This window comes from Nicrophorus vespilloides, unplaced genomic scaffold (assembly GCF_001412225.1).
Source record: "Nicrophorus vespilloides isolate i.1.1-1 unplaced genomic scaffold, Nicve_v1.0, whole genome shotgun sequence".
Lineage (NCBI taxonomy): Eukaryota > Metazoa > Arthropoda > Insecta > Coleoptera > Silphidae > Nicrophorus > Nicrophorus vespilloides.
This window is the reverse complement of record NW_017096633.1, coordinates 156261-184104: the sequence shown is the minus strand read 5'-3', so window position 1 is coordinate 184104 and position 27844 is coordinate 156261. Positions and strand designations below refer to the sequence as shown.

At 33.3% G+C, this 27844-nt stretch overlaps 1 protein-coding gene across 4 annotated transcripts; it reads right to left on the bottom strand.

Moving 5' to 3' along the window:
* Positions 1-23: 23 nt before the first annotated feature.
* LOC108557651 lies at positions 24-27415 on the bottom strand. Of its 4 annotated transcripts, XM_017914256.1 has the most exons (3): positions 7560-7808; positions 7224-7489; positions 24-2296 (listed from the first exon to the last, which is right to left on the bottom strand). In XM_017914256.1, the coding sequence occupies exon 3, from the start codon at positions 2288-2290 to the stop codon at positions 50-52; it is 2241 nt and encodes a 746-aa protein (XP_017769745.1). In that variant the 5' UTR covers positions 2291-2296; positions 7224-7489; positions 7560-7808; the 3' UTR covers positions 24-49. The 4 variants fall into 4 exon arrangements, with proteins under 4 accessions (XP_017769745.1, XP_017769746.1, XP_017769747.1 ...); XM_017914257.1 differs by lacking the exons at positions 7224-7489; positions 7560-7808 and adding an exon at positions 27299-27415; XM_017914258.1 differs by lacking the exons at positions 7224-7489; positions 7560-7808 and adding an exon at positions 2355-3012.
* Positions 27416-27844: the final 429 nt, after the last annotated feature.

The following is a 27844-nucleotide window of genomic DNA, read 5'->3' as shown; positions in this document are numbered from 1 at the left end:
TTTATAATAATAATAATATTTTAATATTTATGTATATTTATAATTTTACTTAAGCTGAGACCGTTTCAACCATTGACTTTTTAATAATCTCTCCAAAATTCTCGTCGCTGTCGTCTGCGTTCGCTACTGTTGTGCTGGAGTCACACTTTTCGATATCCATGCAGTTGGTGGATGCCTCCGCCGCCGTTGCTAAATTTGCAAAACTTTCGGCGTTAACATCATATTCGGAGTAGTAACGTCCGTGAAGGAGATCTGAAAAGGATTCCATTTTTGCACTGTTGGGTGCAACTGGGTTCAAGCTGGTGTACTGGTTCTCCTTGGTATCGGTTGAAGGAGTGTAGTTATCCTGGGTTGCGAAATGATCAAAATTGCTATGCTGGAAGTTCGCATCGTGATGAGTTTTGGAAGCAAACTCTTGGGTATAGTAGGGGGTGAAGACGGGGGCGAAGTCGGTGAAGCCTGGTTGGTACGGTTGTGTGTATTGATTGGAAGGAGAGGCGGTGTAAGGGGGAGCGCCGGCCGGGAAACCGACATCAGTGTAACGGGGGTCGGTGGAAAAGTGGAACCCATGGTTCGGGGGTGGTGGAGGCAGCGGAGGCGGCGGGGGCGGCTGGAAATGCTTCCTATTATCGGGACTCTCGCGACGCTGTTCCTCCTCCTCCCTATAGCACTCTTCTCGAAACGTGTACAGATCCAAGGAATCTTCGCGTGTGGGTAAATTGGAGAAATTAGCAGGAGGCGAATGGGAAATGTGCCCAGGACCTTCGCCCGGTGCACCGTAATGGAGATTCGTGAAACTTCCGTCATGCACACAGCTCTCCACTTCGACGTGCGAATTTAAATTGACGTCTCTTAGTAAACTGCTGTTATACTTTCCCGTCGTCTTCGTCGGACCATCCTCCTTCTTGTAAGCCAACCGCTCACTTTCCATCCACTTCTTATCGGCCGCCTCCTCCTCAGACTTCTGCTTCTTCTCTAACTCTAAACGCATCAGCGTATGTATAAAATGTGTGCGTACCCTTACAGGATTAAACTCGATTCGCCCGCTGGAATTACCGCAATTATCGCGCGAACATCCGCATGGGAAATTCAGTCTGTCAACTTGACATTTTATTCCTGCCTGACTGCAGGAGCACGTGTCCGGATCGCAATATCCCTTGCAACCGCATCCACAGAACTCCCTGGATGTCCTGATATCGCGGCACTCGTCCTTCTCCAACGCATCAATTTTCCTCACTCCGGCAGCCCGCAGCAAAGACCTTCTCTGTCGCGTCGGAACTGGCTGCAGGAAATAGTAGTTTTCCAAGTCCAGCTCTGATTCTGAGGCATCGCTGGGTTCTTCTTCGCTATCGCTGTCATCACTTGAAGAAACTGTGTTACTCGCCACTTGCCTTTCCATTCTCAATTGCTGCAGCAGCTGCCGATGCAACCTGCGCTGCTCCACGGCATGTTCTGTTAAAGAAAACTTCTTGGTGTGCGAGTGTTGAGGACCCATGCCCAAGGTGCTACCTCCCTGACTCGGCACGCAGGTGAATCCTTGCGCCCTTGGAAAATAATAAACGGTGACGCCGGCAAATGTAATACCCTTCTTCTTCTTGAGATTTGGCTCCAGGCTAATTTCTTCGGGCTCCACCTCAATCTCATCGAATTTTCTCTTCAGGCTGCTTCTCTTAGGCTCACAATCGCCGATCGCGTTCGTTTCTTTTTGGACTTCCTCCAATATAGCACCAATTATCTTAATGTCGCTGTGCTCCAAAACTTCGCTGCTCGACTTGGGTTCTTGGTAATTTGTCGTTGGCATCTCAAATTCTGCCGTCGAGCTCTCGTGAATTCTATCCAGGAACGAGATGTCGCTCTCGCTCTCGCCCAGAGCCGTTGTACTCGTTGTGGTAACGACAGCCCTTTCGTCGCACAGCTCCGATCCCAACCCGGAGTCTGACCCGTCTGACCTATCGTGCGGCTCTTCCGTTAATTCCTCAACCGTCGGGAGCGACTCTGTGGCGGAGTCCTCGCCATCATTGGTATTGCAACTAGCAACTGCTTCATTCGTCTGTTGCTCCGTGTATAAATTGGAATCACCGTAGTCGCTTCGTTCATTTGAACTCGATGGAGACTCGAGAAAAACTGACTTAACAACGTCCAATAATGCGTCCGATGTTGATAATGATGGTGATGAAGATGACGGCGATGTCGACGAGGGCAGCTCGTCCACATTTTGGTCCTTTGAATTGGTTCCACCCATCTCTGTTTCCTCTTGACTAGTTAGCGCCGAAGTACTTTCCACGGACATCTTGATCTGCAAAATAGAAGAGAATCGAAATTAGTTAATCGCTCGAAAAATGTCGTTAATGTACTTGCTATTTGCAGGAGCCATGATTATTGCGTCTGCTCTAGTCAAAAGATCATCGGAGAAAGGTTCAAATCTATACGGCTCGTTGAATAGCGAGTGTGCGTTATTTTGATTCAAGACGCAAATAACAAACTGATAAATCACATGGATTCCACGGCACTCGCGATTTCAATTAAACCCGGACGAAAGCGCACGGACGGACGGACTGAGTACGCGCAAAACATAACTGTTTCCAATTCTTACTTGCCAATCGAAGCAAAAGCGGGGGCTTCAGAGCATTCTCTATTACTCATACAAGGATTATGCACTATTTTTACATTAAAATGTCCTGACGTCAAGTTAGCCAGTCAGTTCGCGACGAGCGCAGAAAGCTTTATCAGTTTTACAACAAACTGCTATTATTGCAATATTTATTATTATTACTATTATATTCTTTGTATATTTTTTATACTTTCGTGCTAGATATCTTCACCCGCTTTCCACGCCATTTTCACTTTATTTATGATGAAACTTTTGTAATTAAGGCCAACACGCGCCGCCTCAATCCGTTCGATAATTGATACTAATCCCCGGAAAATGGTCGTTCTTCGACCTACACAACCCTTTATAGGAAAAGGTGCATGTTTTCAATGTTTATAGCTATACTTTCCAAGATGCTTTTGCTCAGTTTTCAAATGGTTATCGAGACGCGTGCGCCGCCCCCACCGAAATATGGGTGTAACCTCCAAAAAGCTAATCTATTCTGGGATAAGCTGGATCAAAATCGGGATGCATTTGTAACCAATTTTTCGGATTAATCATATTATTATTTTTTTTTCGCAATTCGAAACACGTTTTGAATACATGGGAAGGCAGCAGCTACGCTCTGACGAAGGTTACAGCAGGCTGCCTCGCAAGGTTAAACGCGTTTTATATTTAAAATTTGTCTCTGTTGCTGGTCGCTATGTGCGAAACTCTCGCGCACAGCATTTCCATTTTTGAAATTTCCCCACACAAACTTTCGATTTTCAAATCGCCGTCCGTCCCATGTTTTCTCGGCGATGCTAAAAATTTCGGGTGGAGCAGTGATCTGCTCACTGCTCACCGTTTAATAATAATAATTTATTTCAAGGTTGTTTTGCATAATGCGAGTTAGTGTGTCACTGTGGACGGAAAAATAGTTTTCGGCATAGAGTTTGTTTTGGTTTTAGTTATCCGTAGAACTATCATACTTCTGCGTCTTAATTTGAATCATTCAAGTTTGCCTCGTTCCCAACGACAAGACTCGACACATTATGATAACGAGTCATCGCTATTTGGGTTCTTTCCACACTACAGAAACGCGCGCCACTTGTGCATTTACAATTACATTTTAAAATGCCTTGCAAAAGAAAAACAATATATTATTTCTTACAAGCCTCGAGAATAACGAAGTCTTACTGCATTAATATGCTATAGCAACTTTCACAACATACTTATCATCGTTGCAGTTCACCAACAATTAATTGAAGAAAGATTTAGTTATACTAATTATAAAATATCGGAATCTCAATAATTATGAAAATGAATTTTAATGCATACATGAAAACACATATACAGTTGAACCTCGCTTAACGAGTTTAATCCGTTCCAAAATTTCCGGATTTTTACTCGCATAGTGAAACATATTCAAAAATACACATAATATGTGTACACAAATTTTAAAAATTATGTAGCAGGCTCGCAATCCGGGACTTCTCTTCTCATCGTCGCTCGTTTTGCGAAACGTAGCTCGTTAAGCGAATAGTTTTTCTTACAATTAATTTTGCTCGTTAAGTGAGGTTCCACTGTATAATAGATTATTGACCGCAGTCTTTCCGGACAAAACAAATATATTTCTTAAAAACAATACGTTATCTCCCAAATCCAAAATTCAAGGTTTAATATATTTATATTATAGTTTTATTGCATGCGCTTATTTATTATCGAATTTAAAACTGTATTTCTCGCAGAAATACAGATGTTTTTCACAAATTTACGAAAAAAACATGTAACTAAATCCCTTGCAGCAGAGAAACCAATTTCAGCTAATAAAAGATTAAAAGCAAACTCGTCGAAAATATTTATTCAACGTTGATTGGAGACTCGTCCGTTGGTAAACTAAATAAATATTGTTCACGTCTCCACCGCTTCCCTCATTTCAATTACGAGTGCTTCTACTTAGCACATGGAGTTTCTTAACATCAGCAAAATATCTGTAAATATGATCTTCATTGATTAGCGCATTTGCATGATGCGTTTTGCAATTTATATTTTTATATATGTATTGCCAACGAAATCGAAATACCAATTGCTTGGCACACGCTTTAATAACAGAGCCACCACATATTCATACTCGGGGCAGTATCGGGTAATGATTATAATCAGTTTAAAATTTGAATTTCAAATTCATTCATTTATTTAAACGGTATTCAATCGTGTATGCACGTTCACTATTAATAAGGAATATGACATTTTCGTGTAAAATTCAAAGAAATAAATAATCAGTATATTAAACTTTCAAATTTTGCAAGCCAGTATATTTTCTATTACAAAAAAATCACATGTTAATTACAAATAATTCTTAGTTTACGAATTCTGACCAAAATATTAAGTTAGAAATATTGCTTGAAATATGTGCGTCGTATATTTTACATCAAATATAGTTGCTTTATTGTAGTACCACCCCTCTGGGTGTTGCAAGATAGTCATGTTTGTAGGGGAACCGACACATTCAATTGTCAAATGGTATTGATTTTATCCTAAAATCAAACACAATTAAACCATACATAACCCCTCCAAGAGCAGAATAAGAATATAATGAATAAGCTTCTTTCTGTAGCATTTTTTTACAGCATATTTACTTTCCTTATCAAAATACAAACCCGGTAACTTATTAATAAAATTTCAAACATTATTATCTTGTATTTTCCGGTACATTCACTTACCACGTACAATAAACGCACCGTTGTTAGGAAATATTTAACAACAGATTTTGAAAATTTGTTCATTTTTTAGTCACAATAATTCTACTTTAAACTAAAAATTACTACATTTATTTTATATCAAACGTGACAATAGTTAATTTTAAAATATGCACTAATCTTACCTTGAAAGGGAATGAAATCATTTGACTAAATTCAGTTTTCAAAAAAAAGACCTAATAATACAATGTGAATTATAAACGTTTCGTAAATGTTAATTTTTAGAATAAACTTAATTTTATTTTTAAAACAACTCTATTTTCGTTTAGTGTATTGAGGTTACATACAATTAATCCACAACGTATTCTCTGTCGTGACTAACTCAGTTACCTAATAATACATTATTCTTGTAAACAATTGTTCTTCAACAATATTGCTTTGTTATTGTTAAACAATAATTTTAATTGATTCAATAGTCATTTGTATGTTATTATAAAATACATTTTGTTTATTATTATTTTTAATTGTATTTTCTTTTCTGTGTAATGTATAGATTGAAACATTAATCTTGTTGTGATAATAATTTATCTAACTATAGATATGATCATTGTTTCTAATTATAATCATGAAAAATACATCGTTTTTTTATTGGTTCTATGTTAGTGGGCTTTCGAATATATTCTGCAGAATATTATTGCTTGGAATATTATTACTAAGTATTTTTGGTAAAACAAGTAAAGTGTTGGCAACATGCAACTAATAATGACATGTGATTGTGCAAATTAGCATACTAGTGTGAACTATAAATGTTTCCGTAGGTTTGTTTATTAACCGGTAAACCTATCAAAAAATTAAAACAAACTAACATGAACTATTTATAATGAGAAAAAGCAATATTATTGTGCACTTCTCCATTGTATTACTAAATAAAATTTAACTTGATTTTTATATTAAAAATAATAATTTATTTTTATGAATGTTACAATAAATATGATTGTTATTATGAATTTATGGACAACAAAGTAAATCTGATTATTGTTAATATGTATGGATTTCACATATTTGCACTAGAGAAAGTGTTTAAGCACTTTTATATAAGTAAATATAAACTTTAAATTTTTTTTATCAATAAAAAAATTACAAAATCTACTTTAAAACAAATTTAATGAAACATAGGTATGATATATTTACCAAAGGTACTTTTCTATAAAGAAGTTTACAATAAAAATAAAATTAATTCTTTTTATAAAATTAAAGTTCGGTATGTAATGAAGCTTTGTAAATGTCTACTATACTTCTTTAAATTATAGAAATGAAATTTGCAAATTGTTCTATTTGAATCAAGTAAGATTCTATGAATAGAAGATATTTATGTTGAAAAGAGTATTTATGGTCACAGGTTGTATAAAATTGGATTACTGTTTATGCATATTTCATAAAGATAAAATTGTTAAATGTTAGATCTAAAGAGATTGATACAAAGATATTTGTATATAAAAGGGGTGGCGGAATTTGGAGACGGCGAAACAATGTGCGTGTCACAAATAAAATAAAAATACATATAACCACGCCGGAAACCTGTTGACGCGTATAGAGTTTAGTAAACTGCTATAAATGTGGAAGATCTATACCGTACAAAAAATAAATAAAACGAGCGTTACATTATCAATTTCTTAGCCAACGTAATATACAACAGAGTGATCCGCAAACGTCGTCTTATGCAAACGTTCATTACGGTCGGAATTAGCGCGGAATAGAATGTAAAATCTGCTTCGAGTGTGTGCAACTTTCAACACTCAAGAGAGTCACAGTCCGGCTCGGCTAGAAATAACGAAAATCCTTCAACTCGACACCGAAAAGAAAACGAAAAACATCCACACACCTACATAACAGCCTGTATGTACTGCTTCAATCAAACTATCCAAGTTATAAACTTATAGTTGCTTGTTTACCTTATCCAATTGATATCCGATAAGACGCGAGGTCAGGTCCTTTTCCAATCACAGGGATCAGGCGAATCCTTTTGTCCAGGCTCCTTCCGCTGTCGCACTTAAAAATAAATATCGCTCGCGATATCTCTTCGAATACATTCGTACGCACCGCGCTATCAGTCCGGGCCGATTGTGTAATATACGAATCGCACAACTCTTGATTAAAGGAAAACAACAAAGGAAATAGAGGCAGAGGCAGAATTAAAAAGAGATAAACAAAAGACGAACTAAAACAAAAAGAGGATCAAGTGATTCGGTTGTAAACAATAAAAGCTAAATTTGCAGATAAATTCTCACTGGCTACGAAGTCTTCAAGATCCGAGCGAAAATTTAAATAAATATAGTTTTTGTTGTCGCTTCTTCCTCTCCTCTAGTGTTTTTTTTTTGTGGTAGTTCTTCTCACGATATCCTTTTCTGTTACTGTCGTTCTTTCTCTCGCTCTTTCGAAGTATTCTATTGAAGTATACTACAGTTCATTGTACTAGTGGTGCCCTACAAGTCTATACACAGCAACGGATTAGGTTTGTAAACTCGCAGTGTGAGCGAGAGGAGCCTGTTGGCCGTCGAGTGTGCGCACCTCAAGCTATTGCACATGACGTACAAACCAGACGAGGAATGTATTTTAGAGATGTGCACGGTCTACGAGCGCGCCCAACGTTCCCCGTTCAAAGTCAAACGGGAGACGGAGGTACGCCAACTTTAACCGTCGATCTCCTCCCCCGCAATCATGACCGCTTTAAGGGGTTGCCGGGCAGGTATTGCCGCCTTCGGTTATTTACCCACAAACACAATTTTAAAATTAATCAAATGAGCCATTTAACAAATCCTCTTGTCAATACATAGATCACATTATCCAAAGCCATATCAAATACAAGAAACGGAAGGATCACATATTTCTTCGATTCGTCTAAGGATGAATGCCATTAAGCACACATTTCTTGTAACCGACGCTTTCTAGCGTACCACTACTACTTCATGCTTTCTTTTTTTGTATTCACTCTTCATTTATACACTTGGTATAAATTAATAAGAACGGTATTAAATAGTTACAAATATTCTTGAAGAAAGTACAGATTACAACAACTTGCACATTTTTAATTAAACACATTCTTTTATATTTTAAGATTTTTCTTAATTATTTTTATAACTGGGGTACATTGTCAATAGTTATGAATAATTATCTAACTTTGAACTAAAAACTATATACAAAAGATGCTTATTAAAATACAATGCGTTAAAGCCACAACTCTCACTAAAATGTTTCTTTATTAAATACACTAAAGAACTAAAATTAAGTTAAGCATAATTTAATCAGGCAATATACGTGACTACTTGCACGTTGTTACTTTTAATAAAGGTTTTTTATTCTTGACTATTAATAATAGTTTATTTCATATTAAAGTTGCTTTTGCGTATAAAATTACTAACGGAATTTAGACACGTTTTCGAGTATATACTCATTTAACTGCAATATTATAGTTGCTTTATTTTGTTAATAATAATAAAATATTTAAATGCATTTTTGTATATAGAGCAAGTTATTGAAATAGTCATTAATTGTTATAAAATACTATTGACCATATCACTTTTCTCCAGAAATATCATATTTTTCAATTACATTGACGATTTTTTCCTTTATGGTTTTTCATATATATTAATATTTTTTTCATGAAATATAAAAATACATCTAAATTATTAAAATTTATTTATTTAGATACATTGGTTGACAAAATCTCAATATAGTACGTTACAACAGAAAAATAACAAAATAATACAAAAATGTGTATTTATCTTGGAAAACGATCTTGGTAACGATTAAACTCTAATTTTGAGCTTCATGTTATGATTCATTAATAAAATAAATGTAATAACTAAATATATTTCAACATATATTTAACAACGACGTTAAAATGTTCAAAATAGATTTTCTGTGGATATTATCATCATCATCTTGTTAGCATCACTAACATATGAAAATATAGTAACTTTCAATAGAAATGTAGTCAAAAACCGGTTATGTACCATAACTCGAGTCTGTACAATTGAAAACATTATATAATTACATTTAATTTATGATTAAGGTGAAGATATGTTTACTGTTGATAATTGACTGTTACTAATTGATCAAAATATTGATATTAATTCATGAAGATAAACATATATAATAAATGTCATAACCATTTTTAACTTAAAGGATAATAATACACCAATTTGAATTCAGTACATTTCCTGATTTGATGATAAACATATCAAGAGCATATTTCTAAGGAATTCTTAAAAGTATACATTTCCAAGGACTTTTTAGTAGATAACTGAGATTTCAACGCACTTTTTTTTTATACTCTTGTTTACTTTGGTAAGAATGTTATATCAGGTAGAAAGAAAAAGGTAAACTCTATAAATTATTAAAAAAAAAGAGTCAAGAATAAAACGGTGACATTTTATCATATACTTGATAAATATCACTGTTTTATAAAATAGTTTAAAAAATAACTTAAAATTTATTTATTATAGAAAAGAATTAATAATATAGTTTTCTGTATTATTTAGATTATGTTGATTTTAATTTTAAAACATGATCCTGTTAACATTAATAAACTTATATAATTTAAAATAAAACATAATATATAGATGATTTAAACTTTTTGCTAAAAACAAATATTTTGCTGAAAATATAGAAATGAAAGGACATGTTACATCACATTAGATCTAAATGTAATGATAACATTTATATAGACATCTTATCAGAATCTCAATTAATTGATAAATGCAGACATCATGAGCTAGCGATGTACCTGAAGATTTTTATATTTTCTTAATCGGACCGTAGCGTGGAACGCTATTATAATGGCGTATGATATCACGGTTGGATGCACTAACGACGATTTTGCTACTTTAAATTGCCTCTTACTCTATGCACTACTCTTTATATATACACTTTATATATATATATATGTATACGTACTGAAAGTTTTCAACGAAATAACGGTTCTTTGATCTTTCCTCGTTTTATTTAAAACAGGTACGCGCGCTCGCAATTTCAAATAAAACACATATACACCAAATAAAAGAAGTTTTTCTTATACATAAAAGTTTGAGTTATTGATTAAAATATCATGTTATAAAGAAACAAATATTCTGCCAGTTGTTAGACAAAGTTAAAACAATCCTGAAAACAAATTTTGTTCTTTCAGTGAAACCTTGTCATATTCTACATGACAAACATGTTTAATAATTCATTTAAACATATTAGTCACTCTTATTTATATAACAATTTTTGTTATTATCTGTTTATATACAACTCACATATAAGTTCTGATACATTTCCTGCGTGGAAGTACAAAAAATAATACTTATATTATATCATAACGAAAATCAAACATGAGACTATGTCCCGCGAGGCTTCTATTAGGCTTTTCTCTGCAATAGCGTTACCTCCAAAGGCAACATCGATAAAGCATATGACCCACTAATCCATAATTGCCCAAGTTTTTAAACACGTCGATCCCAATGAAAAGTTTCAGGTTAAAACAATGCTTTTCATTAAAATGCGAAGATACAATGATTTCCAATTCATTTTTTATATATAGTTAAAAAAAATTATAATATAACTTGTTTTTACTTTCTACTATTGATACTGTTAATATAAGTAATTATTATAATTGTAACACTCAATTCTTATAGTTTTAGTAAAATAGATAACTAACGTTTGTGATTGTGTTGTATATGAGGAAAATATATCATCGATTTAAATATATAAATAGATTATATTTACGGAAAACTTTGTTATAAAAAAATATCGTTATCACTCGGTTTCAACGATAAGTATTTAACTTCGCTCCGGACCAATCACAAGGCAATCTTTATTAGCGAATAGATTTTCAGAAAGGGTCAATTAAAATTGAAGCAAAGTCCGTGATTATCGGGTAATTTTATAAGTACACTTTATCGTATAGTTAATTATAAAACAATAAATTAGAGCAAGGTTGTCCTTCTTGCTGATAGCGTTCGCGCGATAACAAGTCAAGATATTGTTTGCAATGTTTTGCAGACAACCAGAATGATTTATGGTAACCAAAATCAATTTATTATTATTATCAACAGAGCCCACCAGGCTCCAGTTCTGGCATCGAGCCAACGTGAGCTGAACCCGTTGCATAAGAAGCGTACAATCATGACAATTACGAAATTCCAGCCGTCGTTCAACGTTAAATCTGTGGATAAAAGTTGTACGAAATTAATCGATATTGCGTTAAAAGTGTTTAGGTAATAATTCAGCTAAACTAAGCTATACGCAAATGTTGAGTTGAGAATAATGATTTACTGTTATCAACGTTAAAGTGGAAATTCATTAGTTTATGTGCGGATTATTCAAATTGCGCGCGTTTCGCTCAGTTTTTGATGTCTGAATTAAGCTGGCGCCACTCGAATTTAATAACGTTAATAACTGAAACGAAGCGATTTTCATTAAAACTTAACGCTAACCTCTTGCTGCAGTTTTTCGATTTCAATGAAAATACTCGAATTAATTAAAAGGATTGTTTTAATTAAATTACGTTCGCGTCATTAATTATTTTCGGAGAGCTTCAAGCGATCCGGCGACAGATGGCGCCACCGGATCGGCGTCGCATCGATTCGGCGTCGCGACGTCTGTTGCTATTCGCATCTCTCTTTCTCTCGCACGTCCATCCAGAGCAACTCCCACCAGGCGTCATCTATTTTGCTCTATTCGCTTCTTCCTTTCTGGGCTTTGTGCGCGCGCGAGTTCATTTCACCGTACGCCCGAATAACGCGTTTTGTTTTGCACTTTTTGGCCTCGGCGAATGTACAAACAGAATGGAGAGAGCGGAATGAGAATTCCACTGTTGTGCAGCAGAACCGCCGTTTCTCCTCATCGCGCCCTCTTTTCACCCTCTAACCCCCCTCATTTTCAAATTGCAATAATGGAAGAGGCGGACGAGAGACGAAACGAAATAAAAAGCAAACAAGAAGGAAGAGAGCAGAGAGATGAGATGAGTGAATGTTGCTGGAGTGTTGAGGGGGTTGAGGGTGGTTTGTTGCGAGACTTGAAAGATCAAAATCCTGCGTGTGGGGGTTGTATCAAAAAGACTTATTTATGCAGCGAGAGGACAACCAACAAACATTTTCACCATTAAAAACTTTCCACCCGGTTTTTAGGGTGAACCCTTCACAGCAATTACGAGCTGACCGGATTAATTAAATTCTATCATGTCCACATTAAAGCTTCCCACGCGGAACGGAAGTAAACGAAACTTTTTTATTGGTGTAACTAAATGATGCTCGTATAACTATTGTTAATCTTTCAGAAACGAGTACTCGTAGTATTGGCATTTTCCTCTAAATTTAGGTGAAAATTTAGACTCAATACTCACACCTTATTTTTTTTTTGTAAAAAAATAAGATGCACCATACATTTATGAAACACTTGTTAGAAAAAATATTTTGTATAAATTATGATTTACTAAAATTAAAACATAAAAAATATCTAATTCATCAGTATAATCAATTTTAAATAGATTTATTTGTGAGAAACTTCACCGCCAGAGCTTATACATAAATCAATAGCTAAAACTTCTTCAGTATCGCAAAGTTTTTGATCAAGACAAATTACGTTATTTTTTCATATAAGAAATAGACTCAACAATAGTCGGAATAAAATAATAATACATATTTGATTGTATCCTCCCATTTGTGCTGTGGGGGATGAACGATACTCTGATTTTCCGCGTGTTACACTCGACGATTTACGTTCAAGAATAACTCCGGGGTGCCTAAAAATATATGTCATTAGGCAAATGTCACGCGAGCCAAATTGAATTTCGCATTCAGCTCATGCTATGTGTATATTCTTGTTCAGAGGTTCGCAGGATCGATGCTACCGCAGGATTAGAGCCTGTTGGGATAGGGTTTGCGTGTGGGCGGTAGAGGAGGACGCGTGGGCGTTCGAACGATGGGACGAATGGTACTACTCTACATTCTACTACCTTTTTACACGTGTGCACTCGCCTCCCCAAACGTAATAGGTTTCATTTCCGGATGCCATACACCATTAAAATCGCGCAAAATACAGATTTATATTCCATTATCTGTACTAGTTGGTGTGCTTTTTTTTGTAACTTGCAATTGAAATGGAACAATTGAAATCCTGCCGAATATACCTTTATATTTGCAATAGGTGCGAATACGTATTCCAATTCGATTTTTCATATAACCAGGATGATTTTAATAATGATTAAGCTGATAAATTGTAATATTAGCAGATCTAAAAGTATCTGCATTTATTAGGAAGTTACCATCGCATTTGGCTAACGACCACAACATTTTAAACCTATAATAATTATCTCTATATTTTAATCTGTAATTTATTAGATAATTGGTCTTGATTTTGTCATCCATTCAGAGACTAATCACTAAACACATTGCTTAACTTTTGTAAATTGACATAAATTTCAATGATAACAACACCTATGAAAGTTCAACTTTGCATTAGGAATTACGTCAATAGGTGTCAAATCTATTTATATACATAATTATTAGTTTTAAGCCTCTTTACTCCAAATATGAATATGTTGATCAATAATTATAATTAACATTTGTATACCTATAATGATATAACTATTTCAATGAATTACCGTTAGATTTCAAATCTATTAAATATCAATTGAATAAATATTAGTTTTACGCTTCTGCACTCGAGTCATGAAGTAATAATCCAATAATTTAGATAGGCTGAATTTTTTTTTAATAGTTTTCGCTAATGCGCAAACGCCTATCGATGACCCGTCTGCCGCACCGCAGCCTCGAAATCCCATTTATTATACAATACGTTCTATGTGAACGACCGTACTCAATGTAAAAATACAGCAAATAAACTCTAATTGTAGCTACGTACAATAAGTTTATCTTCACCTGAGCATATTTTTAACACACATACATATATTAAGTAATTTGACTTTCGTCAATGTAAATCATACCTTAAAATCAACGGATATATTCATCAAGTACAATTTACATTAAAATATCCTTAGATAAACTTACTTTTCACCTTGATCTTGAATGTTGGGAAACTATAAATACAAACTCGCAGTTCAAGGAACGTTAAACGTAATGGGTTTAATTAAGCCTTTGTCTTTGAATCCAACACATGATTCAAAGGTTCAAATTCTATCCCGCACAAAACTATGAATAAATGCGGTATAAATAATTTTCTATCCTGTATTCGTACATAATAAGATTACAAGTGGTTTTCTGCACCGTTCATCAGCTTCTTTTGCTAGCAAAATCTCCATTTCAAAAAGAATTTATATATATATATATATGTTGTATGTATATATATATAATATATAATATTCTCTAGGATCAATAATTTGTTAAGCGGAAACGCGCGGAGGATGTCGGCACCGCACGAGTCCTGGCGTCGATACACAATCAACACTATGAAAACTTATCAGGAACCTGTTTATTCTTCCGCTGATATCCTCCAATTAGGCACCCTCCAACGCGGCAATGAATTGGCGATAATTAAGATTAATGCCTCATGTCCGGGGTTGTGGCGGGGTGAAGGATGGTTGTTGTTTTGAAGGCGACTTCGGTTTCCGCTTCCTACAGGTGTTTTAACAGGTAGTACTGATTTTTGTCTTCCGTCTGGAAAGTTTGCGGCACGGCTGCGCCGCAACAGCAATCAATGTTTAAATGCCGTTTAATTAATTGATGGACGACCGTTTGGATCCTCTGAATATGCAATGTCCGCGTGAATTATAGATGCGGATTGAAAACAAATCCGTTCATGAATTATTTACCCGGATACCGGGATATCATGAGCATCGTCCGAAGAGAGTCGCAATGTCAGGCGTCGGGACGCGCAATCCTGCGACCTACCGCAATAGATTTATGTCGCTCACGTGCGTCGCGACACTTTAGTCAGCAATTCTCAGATTTGTAAAACACCTTTCATTTACTTTACCTTTTCAAAGATTTACATCAAAATATGGAAGAGTTTTTCAAAAAGTGATACAATCATCTTAATTATAATATTAAACTAAGTTACAGTGGAATCTCGCTTAACGAGTTTAATCCGTTCCAAAATTTTTCGGACTTTTACTCGTATAGTGAAATGCTCGTATAGTGAAACATATTAAAAAAATACACATAATATTTGTTTACAAGATTTAGAAATGATATAGCAGGCGCACAATCCAGGACTTCTCTTCTCACTCGTTAAGCGAGTCATTTTTCCTACATCTTGCACGTTAAGCGAATTTCTCGTTATGCGAGGTTATCGTTAAGAGAGGTTTCACTCTATTCTATACGTTATATTGGATATAAATTAAGCAATATCTGCGTTTCTTAACAAGTTTAGCATTATAAGAAACAACATTTTTTAGAAGAATCCAACGTAATGAACGAATGCAAATAACAACTGATAATGTGGAAAATATTTACGTGAATTGATCATCTTAGAAATATTATGTTAATATCAAGTGAATTTTTAATAAAAGTGATGTAATGTTGTAGTGCTGTACTGATTAATTCAAGTAATTATTGACTACAAATTGAGGTCGCTTTTCTGAATGCCAGTTTACATATTTGAATAATATTAATAAAATATAACCACTAAAATCATATTGGTGAACTTCTTCGAATGCAGTAATAAAGTTAAGATTTCTAGCTAAGAGTTTAGGTTTTGGGGAATGGTGGAAGTCATTGACGTTCAAAGGAATAACCAGAAGTCTAAGCGCTTCCATGCGAGCCAAACTCCACTAAACTCCATATAGCAATTAACTGGAACATCGGATATGCAGCATCGCTATTTCCATAGGGATGTTCAAAAAGTCAACATTTTAATTTAAACTTGCGGTAATTTTATTCATGACATTTGTATGTTGTTTAAAACCTATATGAAAATGTTCGCGCGAAGTTCGCATCGAAACTAATTACGCGACGCGAAACATATTTGCAATTCGTTTTCCAAAAAAAAATTGTTTCGTCGCGTACATTATTAATTTTACTGTTACAATCAATATCATTTTAATATTTTCGATTCGATTATTTTGAACCTATATTTATTATTATAACTAGATTATAAAATGGTTTCGCTTCATGTAATATTTCCTACCGCGCATATATTTCAATTAAAATTAATTGCGTCGATCCTTTTATTTCGTTTCTTGATTCGGGCAAAGATTTCGAGTCTCTTCTTTTTCTGTTTTCTCTGTTCGTTCTTTGGAGGATCTCAAGGGACTTCCAACGGGAAGTGGTCCAACGTAAACCGGGTTTTCAGGAAAGGCGACCTCAAGAGGATCGTTAGCTTCCGGACTACATTCTACAGTTCTACTTACTAAATATTTATATTGTAATAAAGGAATAAATATATAAACATATGTTATTTATTTGTTAGAATCATAATAACAAATACATTTTTTTTTCTATCTCCATTTATTTTAACTTCGCTCATTTAATAACAAAAATATATATTTTTTAACTATATTGCTATTGAGGAATAATTGAATATTATCATGTAAGTATAAATACTCGAACATCGCAGAGAAACACGCGTTACCTATTATTATAAAGATATATATTTATATTAAAATAAATCCTATATAATCGGTTAATGCTTAAACGTTTATTACGGTAGTTGTTAATGTCTCTTGCGGCAATTTTCCGTTCTAGCTCACTAACCAATAAATATACTTCTATCACTAAGTAGAATCTATATAAAGATGTAAACAACGCAGAACATTTTTAATTTTAATGAGTATAAAGCGTGCTTTATTTTCATTGCTCATTTTTGTATTTAATGACAAAATAATAGTTCGGAAGGAGTGAGGTCAATAGTCTTTTGTATATGTATTAACTTTAATGTTTGCAATAAATGTAACTTTAATTAATTCTTAATACGCATTTACAAGAACTTTAAATTAAAGTGAACAATGAGTTTTATTAGCTGTTTAAGACTAATTAATTAGATTTTCTTTAATATTATTATACTATTACTTAGCATGAGATTCAAGAAATTGTCATAGATGGCAACTATATCGATAAATCAATGTGATTTTTAGGAAGTACCAACCTTCAGACGACGTCTCTCAAAATTTTATGACAATCTGACGTTTAGTTCACAAGTTAAAGTGGTCTATATCGACCCCCAGGGGTCTATGACAATCTTCAAGGGGTCTACGTCAGCGAAAAAAAAATGGGGGTCCATGAAATGAAAATGGGGGTCCACGATAGTGTAAAATCAACATACACTGATAGTACCTATTTACTTACATTATACTATCTTATAATATAAAGACATATACATTATTTATAAAAGTACCGATGAAGTAAAAAAAATATTATATATGTTTATAAAATTGTGTAAGTTGTAGGATGTAGGCATTCGCTTTGTAGTCGTAATACATTTTGAACTTGTAAAAACCTGCACATAATAATATACCAGTATCATCTTGTTATAAGCATACGCGCAGTCTCAGAGCAAAGATCTTAATAATTATAAAGATGTCCAAATATAAATAATAAATTTACAAAAAATCAATAACAGGTAAGTAGGGGGTCTACCCAAAACCGAAAAACATGACAAGGGGTCTACGACACAAAAAAGTTTGGGAACCTCTGTTCTACAAGAAAGGTATCTAAATGTTAGAGAAGCGTTGGTATGAATGTGTCATTCTTGAAGGAGACTATGTTCATGAATAAAGTCGAATATTTCCCAATAATTGTTGTTTTATTGGATGAGGTTTACGAACTTATTGACTGAGGTGTTATATATGCATATATTATTTTAAAAGTTGAATGATATAGTTCAATATAAATAAAATTATTCTCTATACTTATCAGGTAATATGTATTTGCACAATCAATTTATATAACAAACAAAAATGTGTAAGTTAATTTGCATAGTGTGTAGGTGATTTGACACGAGTCAATAGAAATACATAAAACATATAAATTGGTGTATTCGTGCAATTAAATCACAAACCATAAATCCGATAGTTCCGCAAATTGAATGTTGCGAGAACAGTTTAAACAAAACAAACAAAAAATGCACAATAAAGTGTGATGTTGGCGATGATAGGCGTGCATTTAGCGTCGATATAAATCTGTTAATTTGAATTTATTACACGCTCGTGTTACAATCCCCATTCAATTCGGATCGCCTGTTAATATTGCGAACGGTTTTATTCTGCGTAAAATTGTTCCGCTGGATATTATTTTTAAAGTGAATTGGAATTGCATTCGCAACCGTTACGTAACGCACCGCGGTACGCTCACCCCACGCAGACTCCTCTAATGATCTACATACCAGAATTAGAAAAACAAACTTTATCAATTTAATCAAAGTAAACGAAAATAAGCATTAATCTGGATTGTCGTCACCAGAAGAAATATATTTTAGAGAGAAAAAAAATAAAATAATATGATTATATAAATATGTTTTTTTTTGCTTGACTTTCAGTTGCAGATAAAAATAATAATTATAGTGAGAGTAGTTAATATTTCACAGTTTATGCAATGTTAGAAGTAGTATTGAAGACTTAAAGCAATGTGGAACAACTGTGATAATTTGATAGAATATTAAGACTTGTTACATATATTTACATAATATGTGGTTCTGTGGTTGATAATTACTTAGAAGAAAAACGTCTGAACAAATATTGTTAGTAAAACTTAATGATATAATATGTAATAATAAAAGATAATCAGATAGTTTATATTCATTTAATTAAGGCCATTAGAACGTCGACTGGTTTCACTAGTTTTATATAGGTAGATTGTATCGATATGGACATGGCTCAAATACCAAAGTGTTTGAACAGCGTTTGAGGACCATTATGTAATCGGTGTATGATTTTTATTTGTTTTTTTTTTGGGATAGGGAACGTGGAGCAATATTTTTGGCGGCCAATTTGATTTCGCCAAATTGGATACGCTCGTCATGCAAACTTGAATTATGGGAGCCGCCGTGAGCGAAAAACGACGACGAACAAAAAGTGTGGTAATCGGGTCAGGGAGAAATAATTGCGATGGATAATAATAAAAATAATAGAGAGAAGAAAAAAAGAAGATCGTGGCCGTAAACAACCGGAAAATATCGATGGACCGCGATTGGAGCGTTGGGAGGAGCGCCGCGGCGTCTATGCAGTTGCCCAGACGACGCAGGCCGTCGCCACGGCAACCAACCGAACACATTGATTTCACGTATAGACGGAATATATATTGCAGCCATATTCAACGGCAAACGATGCGATTGTGCAGAGGATGCGGCGGTGGCGGCAATGCAATAGCTGCGGCAGCGGCGCTCTAGTAATATTGTTAAGTGTCGCATAAATTGCTGGGAAATACATTTAAATTTCGGGTTGGTTAGTGAACAGGTTGATCACTTAGATATCAAATCAAATCGAAATATGCATACAGTAATACCTCGATTAACACTGCGTCGTTATTATGAAATATCCAATTATCTGTATAACTTGAAAATATTAAAAACTGTTCAATAACACGTCATCAACAATATTTAAATTGATATAAATTATATTGTTATATAATTAATAACACATAGATTGATATATTGGGATTAGCATAATTTACTTGGTAGATTATATTGGTTGCAACGATATTTTATAACATTTTGTAACAATATTTTTTTTTAATAAATTATTTGTATACTTTAAAAGTGTCTGTAGAATTATTAGTTGTAATTTAAGTGATTAATAATTGGAGATGATGTTTTGATAAATATCATTGTGTCTCCAATCAATGTCAATGTTGACATTGATAATGTTTGTATTGTAAAGTCTCGCACATATAGTGGTAGAAAGAAATCCTATTAAAATTTCGTAGTAAACTGTGAACAGGTTGATTGTATACTCAGATATTTTAATATCAGATTGAAAAATGTATACCGTAATTTTCACTTGAAAGTATATGTTTAAATATTAAGTGTTTCTTGATATTCATCAATAACATATGGTACATCCACACTTTGTCAAGTTTACTTACAGATACACTTCTGTATTCTCTCTACTCATTGGCTCAATGAACTGATCCCACAAATACAATTGCACATTATGTACTAAGTTTTATAAATATAAGTCACTAACTTAAGAGTAAATATTTATATTTGAAAATGTACAAATTTTAAATTTCTTAGACAGATGTTGTTAATAATTAAAGTGAAAAAAAATCAGATTTGCTTTATAAATTCAACTATTACCATATAAAGAGATAATTCTAGATAACAAGGTTAAATGAGATCTTAAAAGTAAGAGGAATACTTTTAAAAGTTTTAAGACCTAAGTGAAACAAAAAATTAACTGAATAAAGATCCTTCAGGAAAGAAGGAAAAGAAGAAAAAGTATATCGATATTTAAATAAAGTTGTTTGAATATTTGAAGATTGATTTTCCCATTTTTGTTTGTATGTTTTTCCTTGAGAAAGTTAATTTTTAATATTTTGTGGAATATAGAAAATTTGATTCGAAACAGACTGAAATTGTTTCGCGCAGACGCCGAGATTGCTGTTTCTTTTTTTTTCAGCTGAAACGTTCAAACTTCTATCTGCGGTATCGACGTCGCGACGAATCGCACATTAATAATTGACTGGCATTCCGCGCGCATTAATTACAGGCCGTTGCCGAAGTCCGTATATCAAATGATTCACACGCGTGCCTTGCATTACCGACAATTGCATAACGATCGATGGATGGTAACATCCGATGCACTAATATCTGGGATTCATTAAAAATTGAAACTGCAATATCGAGCCAGATATGCGCGCATTCCCCCCAAAACCCTCCACTAACTATGGCCATGCAATTTGATCCGCACTAATTACATTAATTAAGCACCAATCGAAACGGCTCACTGTTTCCCCCGTCAAGCCTTTCTTCTTCCTCCCTCAAACCGTCAGTCTTCCTCACCTGTTTCGTTACCCTTTGTGCAAGCTTCGTACTTACTGATAATGCACTTACGTCTACACTTTGCTCCAACCGACTTGATCCACGGTTTTAATTAATATTATAAAAACACTTCTCCGCTGAAAGCTGCTTTTAATTATAAAAAATCTACGATTTCCTTCTTTGAAACAAAGAGAAAAATCTAATGTTGTTATTCTGTTAATATTCTTATATAATGAACGCTGTTTTATCCGTAGACCTACTTTGAATAAGATGCGGCAATGAAGAGCATTATTAAAATAAATTAGATATTACATAACATTATTAATGAATTATAAGAAAATAAAATACGTCACTAGTTTTGTGTATTTTCGTAAGACGAATGCATGTTTGAAGGTCTATTATATATATGATGTAGGTGTTTGAAAATTGGTGTGTAAAACTTGAAACCTGTTCTTAAAATCTGCTTTGCCAATGGGGAGAAGAGAATCTCCGTCGTAAATGAAAGACTGCTTTCGCGTCGGAGAACGAGCGAGAAAGCTTCCTGGTTCATACGGAATTGTTTCCAATCATCGAAGCAACTAAACTCGATCACTTTCAGAGTCCCATTTTGCCCGGCATTAGATTTTCAACTCTTAACTTGAAATTTGATAAACGAGTCACGCAACTCGGCAGTTTGCACTACATAATCACCGTATTAAATGCACCCGTCCATCTTGAGCTACGTACAATACACATAACGCAAGACAACAATTACGTACCTAGCGAAATTGCCATAATTAAATTCAAACTACGTGCTTCTGAAGAATTTCACCGTCTCCGTTCGCTTCCGGATTTCGCGTAATACAAATCGCATCGCCGTTTTTGACGTACGTTTGGAAATTAATTAATATTGGAAATTCAGCAAGGCTGCATCTCAAGCAAGTTTGAAAGTGGTTCATGCTTTGTTGGCGCGAGGAATTTGATCCTTTAAACTATAAAATCCGTTGCGAATATCGAAAGTTGGCTACGGAGGAAATCCATGACAAAATCCAAGCGTTGGTCGACGAACACGCTGAACTCTCTGATTAGAATCGCATGAAAAATTGAACACTCCGTGTTTCTGGTTATTAAATTTAATTGATCTACAATTTACGTTATCCCACGCTGAAATCGAATAACATAACAGTTTCGTTATTCTAAATTGAATATATATTTTTATCATGTTTCTACATAGAAATGACTATAAACGAAGAAATGGATATGTGTAGAAAAAGATACCGTCCCGTATGTCATCAACCCACACTTTGAGAAACACAGGTCTATAGTGTAGACTCTACACTAAATTTCGAAATTAATTCATGATTCATAAATTTAAGATTTCTGATTTACAAACATCTTAAATTAATTAATAACTAAAATATTGGTAATTTTCAAATAACGAGCTGATATTACTATAGAAGTAATTTATAGCAGCGTTTTTGCAGATACTCCTTTCGTAATAAAGGAAAATCTTTTTCAATTCTTTTTGATCCAGTATTATAGATATAATCTTTAAATAGTATATATTATAAAATAAAATAACCTAATATCTATATGTCATAAATGTGAATTTTCTCACTCTTTTACATTGAAATTATTTTGATATTTAACAAGATAATTATGAAATTTGGTAGAAAGTCTTAGGTCGATAGCTCTTTGATCCAAATTATAATTATTGAAAATCATTAAATTCTACAGTATGTCAGAAAAAATCGTTAATATTTTAATAATTTGTTTATTAATATGCATGATTATAAACTTGAAATTCATTTTTGTTTGCGTAAATCACTTGAAATAGCGTTAAAAGGAAATTCATAATTTATTAAGTGATTAAAATTGGATGAGGGTTGCTTTTAGCAACTGCGAATCTCGTGGGAGTTTGAAGGGATAAATAAAAGCGATCGGCATTTGGATAAATAATGAATACATACCGAAAGGAATCCGTAGGGAGGAAGTTCAAATTCGTGTTTTCGCTGCCACATATACACGCACGTAGATAAGGGTAGGAAATGTTCTTCGTTTCATTCTTTTCGTCTTTATTATTCCCGTTTTCCTTCCTCCTGAAAGTTCCGCATTAGGTATTTATGACACTCAGCAAAATGAACCCGGCAATATCGTTATACATGTGTAAGGCACACATCCCCACAACCACGCATCAATTCCTGATGAGATCTATTGGAACGTTTATTCGCGTAGCTGACGCGAGAGAAGATTGAGCCAATAATTTGGTTAACCCTTTTCCACCCAGCTCAAACCAATTTGTTACCGGAGCAGCATACCGATGTTTCGTATTTCATTTGATTGAAAGCATTCTAGATTTTGACATTTTGAACAAAATTATTTCATATTTACATTAATACTTTGCTTCTAATATACTTCAATACTTCTAATACTTTAATGTATATTTGATAAATAAAAAAAATAGTAATTAGTAAAAATGATTTAAACTGTACGACATGAAAGGTGTCCATGTTCAACGTTGTTTAACTTTTATAATCTGTGATACATAAAGTTAATAATAAACTGTGAAAAAATGACATAGGGATAAACTATATACTATATACGTTGCTTAACTTTTGTTAACGGTACAATTCATTCAAATAATATCCTGTATACTTAAATTTTTAAGTTGTGAAATGACTAAGTATACTTTACGTTAGTTCACTATTTTATGCTGAAAGATATAATGTCAATAGCAGTGTTTCATAGGGATAATTAAACCGGTTTTGTAAAAAAAGTTTAGGTTCAAAAACCGGTTTCTGTACAAGTTGATAAACCCTAATTCGATGGTGGATAGTAATCCACTATACTCGTCGTTTAACTTATGAAACAAAAGGTATCAAAAATAAATTTAAAAAAAAATCGAAATAACGTTTTATTAAGATAAGTGAACCCTACCCGTAATATGTTCGTTAAGTTATCGATAATTTCTGTCGTGGATGTAATCAATCTCACCGTCGCGAAAAGCCCGTAGATAAACGACGCGTCATCGCGACGGTGATTATTTGTCGGAGCGCCGCGACGCCCAGTTTCATGTGCCGCGAATAATATAATTCATAACCCCGACGACATTGACATACTGCATGAATATTTATTCGCGCTCCTGTTTTAAGCACATTTTAGAAAACTTCATTATTTTTCATGCAGTTTCTATTTGCGAAAAAAAAAATAAACAAGAAAGAAACGACGTCGCTGATAACACGTAGCGCCGTGTTTCTATTTGGTACAGTAAATGAAATTACAAACGTTTTGCATATTTTAATTAATGCAAAAATAGTCAAATTCCTTTCTACCAGTTTTTTTTTTGTTGTTACAGCTAAATTACATTTACAAATAAAGAATTTTTTTAACTAAATTTTATAAGAGAACGTCAATCTGATACTCGATAACTTTGGAAAGTTAAACAAAAAGCGACTACGACAATAATTAAATGGGAGAACTTTTGTCAAAACTTATAAATTTAGCAAGATACTAAATGATTTATAAATATAAATACATGTATACCCCGACTTACGAACTCTAAAGCTCTAAATATAGTGATACTATCTGAATTGTTGCATTTGTTTCTTTTGTCGTTTTTTATTAAATAATTGTGATGTTTACATTGAAAAGTATTTGTAAGTGTTTTGATTATTTTAATCTATTTTTTCAAATTTATGAAGTCAGTAATACCAAATTTAACATATATAAAAGTAAAAACCATGATAAAGTGTGGTAAGATAAGTATATTTTGAATGTTTTTAAATTCCCCTGACTTACAAATAAATTCGACTTACGAACAACCCTTTGGAACGGAACTAGTTCGTAAGTCGGGGGATAACTGTACTCTATGTATTTGTTTTCCGATTTTTATGGTCGAAACTCATGTATATTTTTGCTGAAAATTGTATCATAAATTTTTGATGCGTTTTACCATATAAACTCATTGTTTTAATGGGAGAAATGCGATAATTATTATTAAGATTTCAGAAATTGTAATCAGTAAATTATAATTTATTATATAAATTTTTGATTTTGTATGCAATATTAATATTTGAAATTACTCTTTAAACTATAAAATTATTTTGTTTATTTTATATAATTTTATGATTTATTATTATCATATTGTAAGATTAAGATAAGATTTTATGTAATTTTAATGTTTTTTTTCTATCAAATTTTATTATTTATAATTAAGTTAAAAATATAGTATCTGAGGTAATACAGCTTGAATTTATGATTGAGTTTGTTGGAGCAACATGAAACTGGAACACCAGAGAGAATACTCGTTTATAATTCATTGGGAAAGAGCAATGAAATTTTGTGTTATTTCGCATTGTGTTTAGGATTTATGCGCCAATTCTGCGGCCATTTGTTGATTGTTTTCAAAATTCATGACTAATATTTAACCAAGTACGTCCGTCTGTAATTGAAGAGTTACGTATACTCGTATCTATGAAGAACGTAATGTTTTTGTGTTACTATCGATCAACAGCAAAAACTGTGTGTTCGTAGACTATTGATTTCCTTGAGAATATGTTGAGAGTAAAAAAGGGAAGAACTAGGGAAAAATGTTTAACGTAGGCGCATAAACCAGATCAGAACTTGTCATAAGCTGCGTGACAAGTGTTTTGCGTGGGTGGGCATTTCAGACCTATTTAGTATGTATACAAAATTTGTTTTCCCTCGAGGAATCAAGTATTCATATTATTCAAAATTATTACTTATTTTTATCCATGAACGAACGTCATCCGTCATTGATATTTGACAAAAAATATTAAAAATAATATCGTTAATTATTTTTTGTGGAAATATTTCGCAAAATCTGCGAAACAAAAAAGTCAGAGATTGACAAAAATATTTCGCTTTATATCGTTGAAATAATAACAATAAATGTTAATTGAATAGAGTCAAATATTTACATTTGTAATTTAATGCATATTCAAGCGATCCGGAATTTCCCATTTTATTAATTGACTTTCACTGATTCTCTAAACATCTGAATTAAATAATTACAAAATAACAGCTATTATTTTTATTATATTTAGATTTCGCACATAGAATTGGAATTGAACAAACATATTTTTGTTCGTTCAAACTATCACAAATGTTTAAAATCCGCATACCGGACAATTCGTTCGATTTGTTTATTTAATTAATGTGTTCATGCATATAAACTGTTATTGTTGAATTTGCAGAATTTGTTGAAAACTATATATTGATTAGTGCGATAATACAAAAACGTTTAAAAGATAGATTTAATATGAAGTTTTAAATTTTATATATAAATGTTTGACGATTAATTTTACTTGTATACATTTTTTTTGTTACTAAATCATTTCTTAGCAAATTATATGAAAATTTATTTAAATATTAATGTTATTTCTTAATTTTAAATAAATATAAGATTGTAAAGTGTAAAACCTGATCAGAAATATCAGTATATGAGAAAAATAACATAGGAAATCAATGGTAATGAAACGTGTGTAATTATTTAAAAGGTTTGCCAAAATTGCTATTGATATTATCAGTTACGTAGATTACATAACGATAACTCGCTAAATTCCGATAATGGAATCTGCAATCACCTGAGAACAGATCTGAAAAAATAAACCTATACACGCACTCCGCCAACAGTTTGTGAAGTACATACGCTTCATTTATATTTGAATAATATGTTTAGTTTTATTATTTATATCAGTCAATGTATTATTTTATTACGGACAGAAATACTTTAGTCGATAGTTTTTTAGTTCAAATTAATTCAATTTTTATAAAAAATATTTGTATATCAATTTTTATATTTAATATTTTTAAATGGCAGAAAAATAAACTGATAAATAAATATTGAAAATATATTTATTTATTTGGAATTAAAATAAGTAAATTAACTTTATTTAAAAAAACTGTAAATTTTAATTTTTTAAATATAAAATTTTGTTAAATTTTCAATATTTTGTATATTATATAATAAATATTGTTAGTTTATTATTTGAGTATGATTACATCGGTTATTTGTTATATGTTATTAGTATTATTATTTTGGTAGAGGTTTTAATAATTTGGAGACGAGTGCGTGTACGAATGTGGAGATCTAAAAAGGAAAGGAACTTACATTTATTCAAGAGTGCGTGGTCGCCGCCGCTGCCGCCCCCGCCGATCTTCGGGATCCCAGTGGGTGTCGCTCTGCAGAGGATGTGGCGTTGTCGGCAGCGTGAAAGCGACTGAACTAAAGACACCGGCTGCATGGTACATATCTGATACTGATTACCGATCCTGCAGAGGTTCGCGCATAAGCACTGGACACCTGCTGGAGTCCTTTTCGAGGACTCCGTGCACTAACAAAGAGGCCAGGAGGGATGAAGGGAACACACCAGAGAGAGAGAGACTCCCCCGCCCGTTCCTCCGAACCTCCCTTCAACCCTAGGCACGACAACGCCGCCGACGACGTCGTCTTCATTTTCCCATTCCACCGATTCCACCTCACGCCACACTCTCATACCCTGACTGCACTTTCATCCCACCAACCCACATACATACACACAGCTACCAAAGCCTCGCCAGATTATTACTTGCCTTTGTATATACGTATATATCAACATACACACAAATAAACTCAAAAAAGTCTTCTACCAAAGCATCAACAATCATAAATTCACCA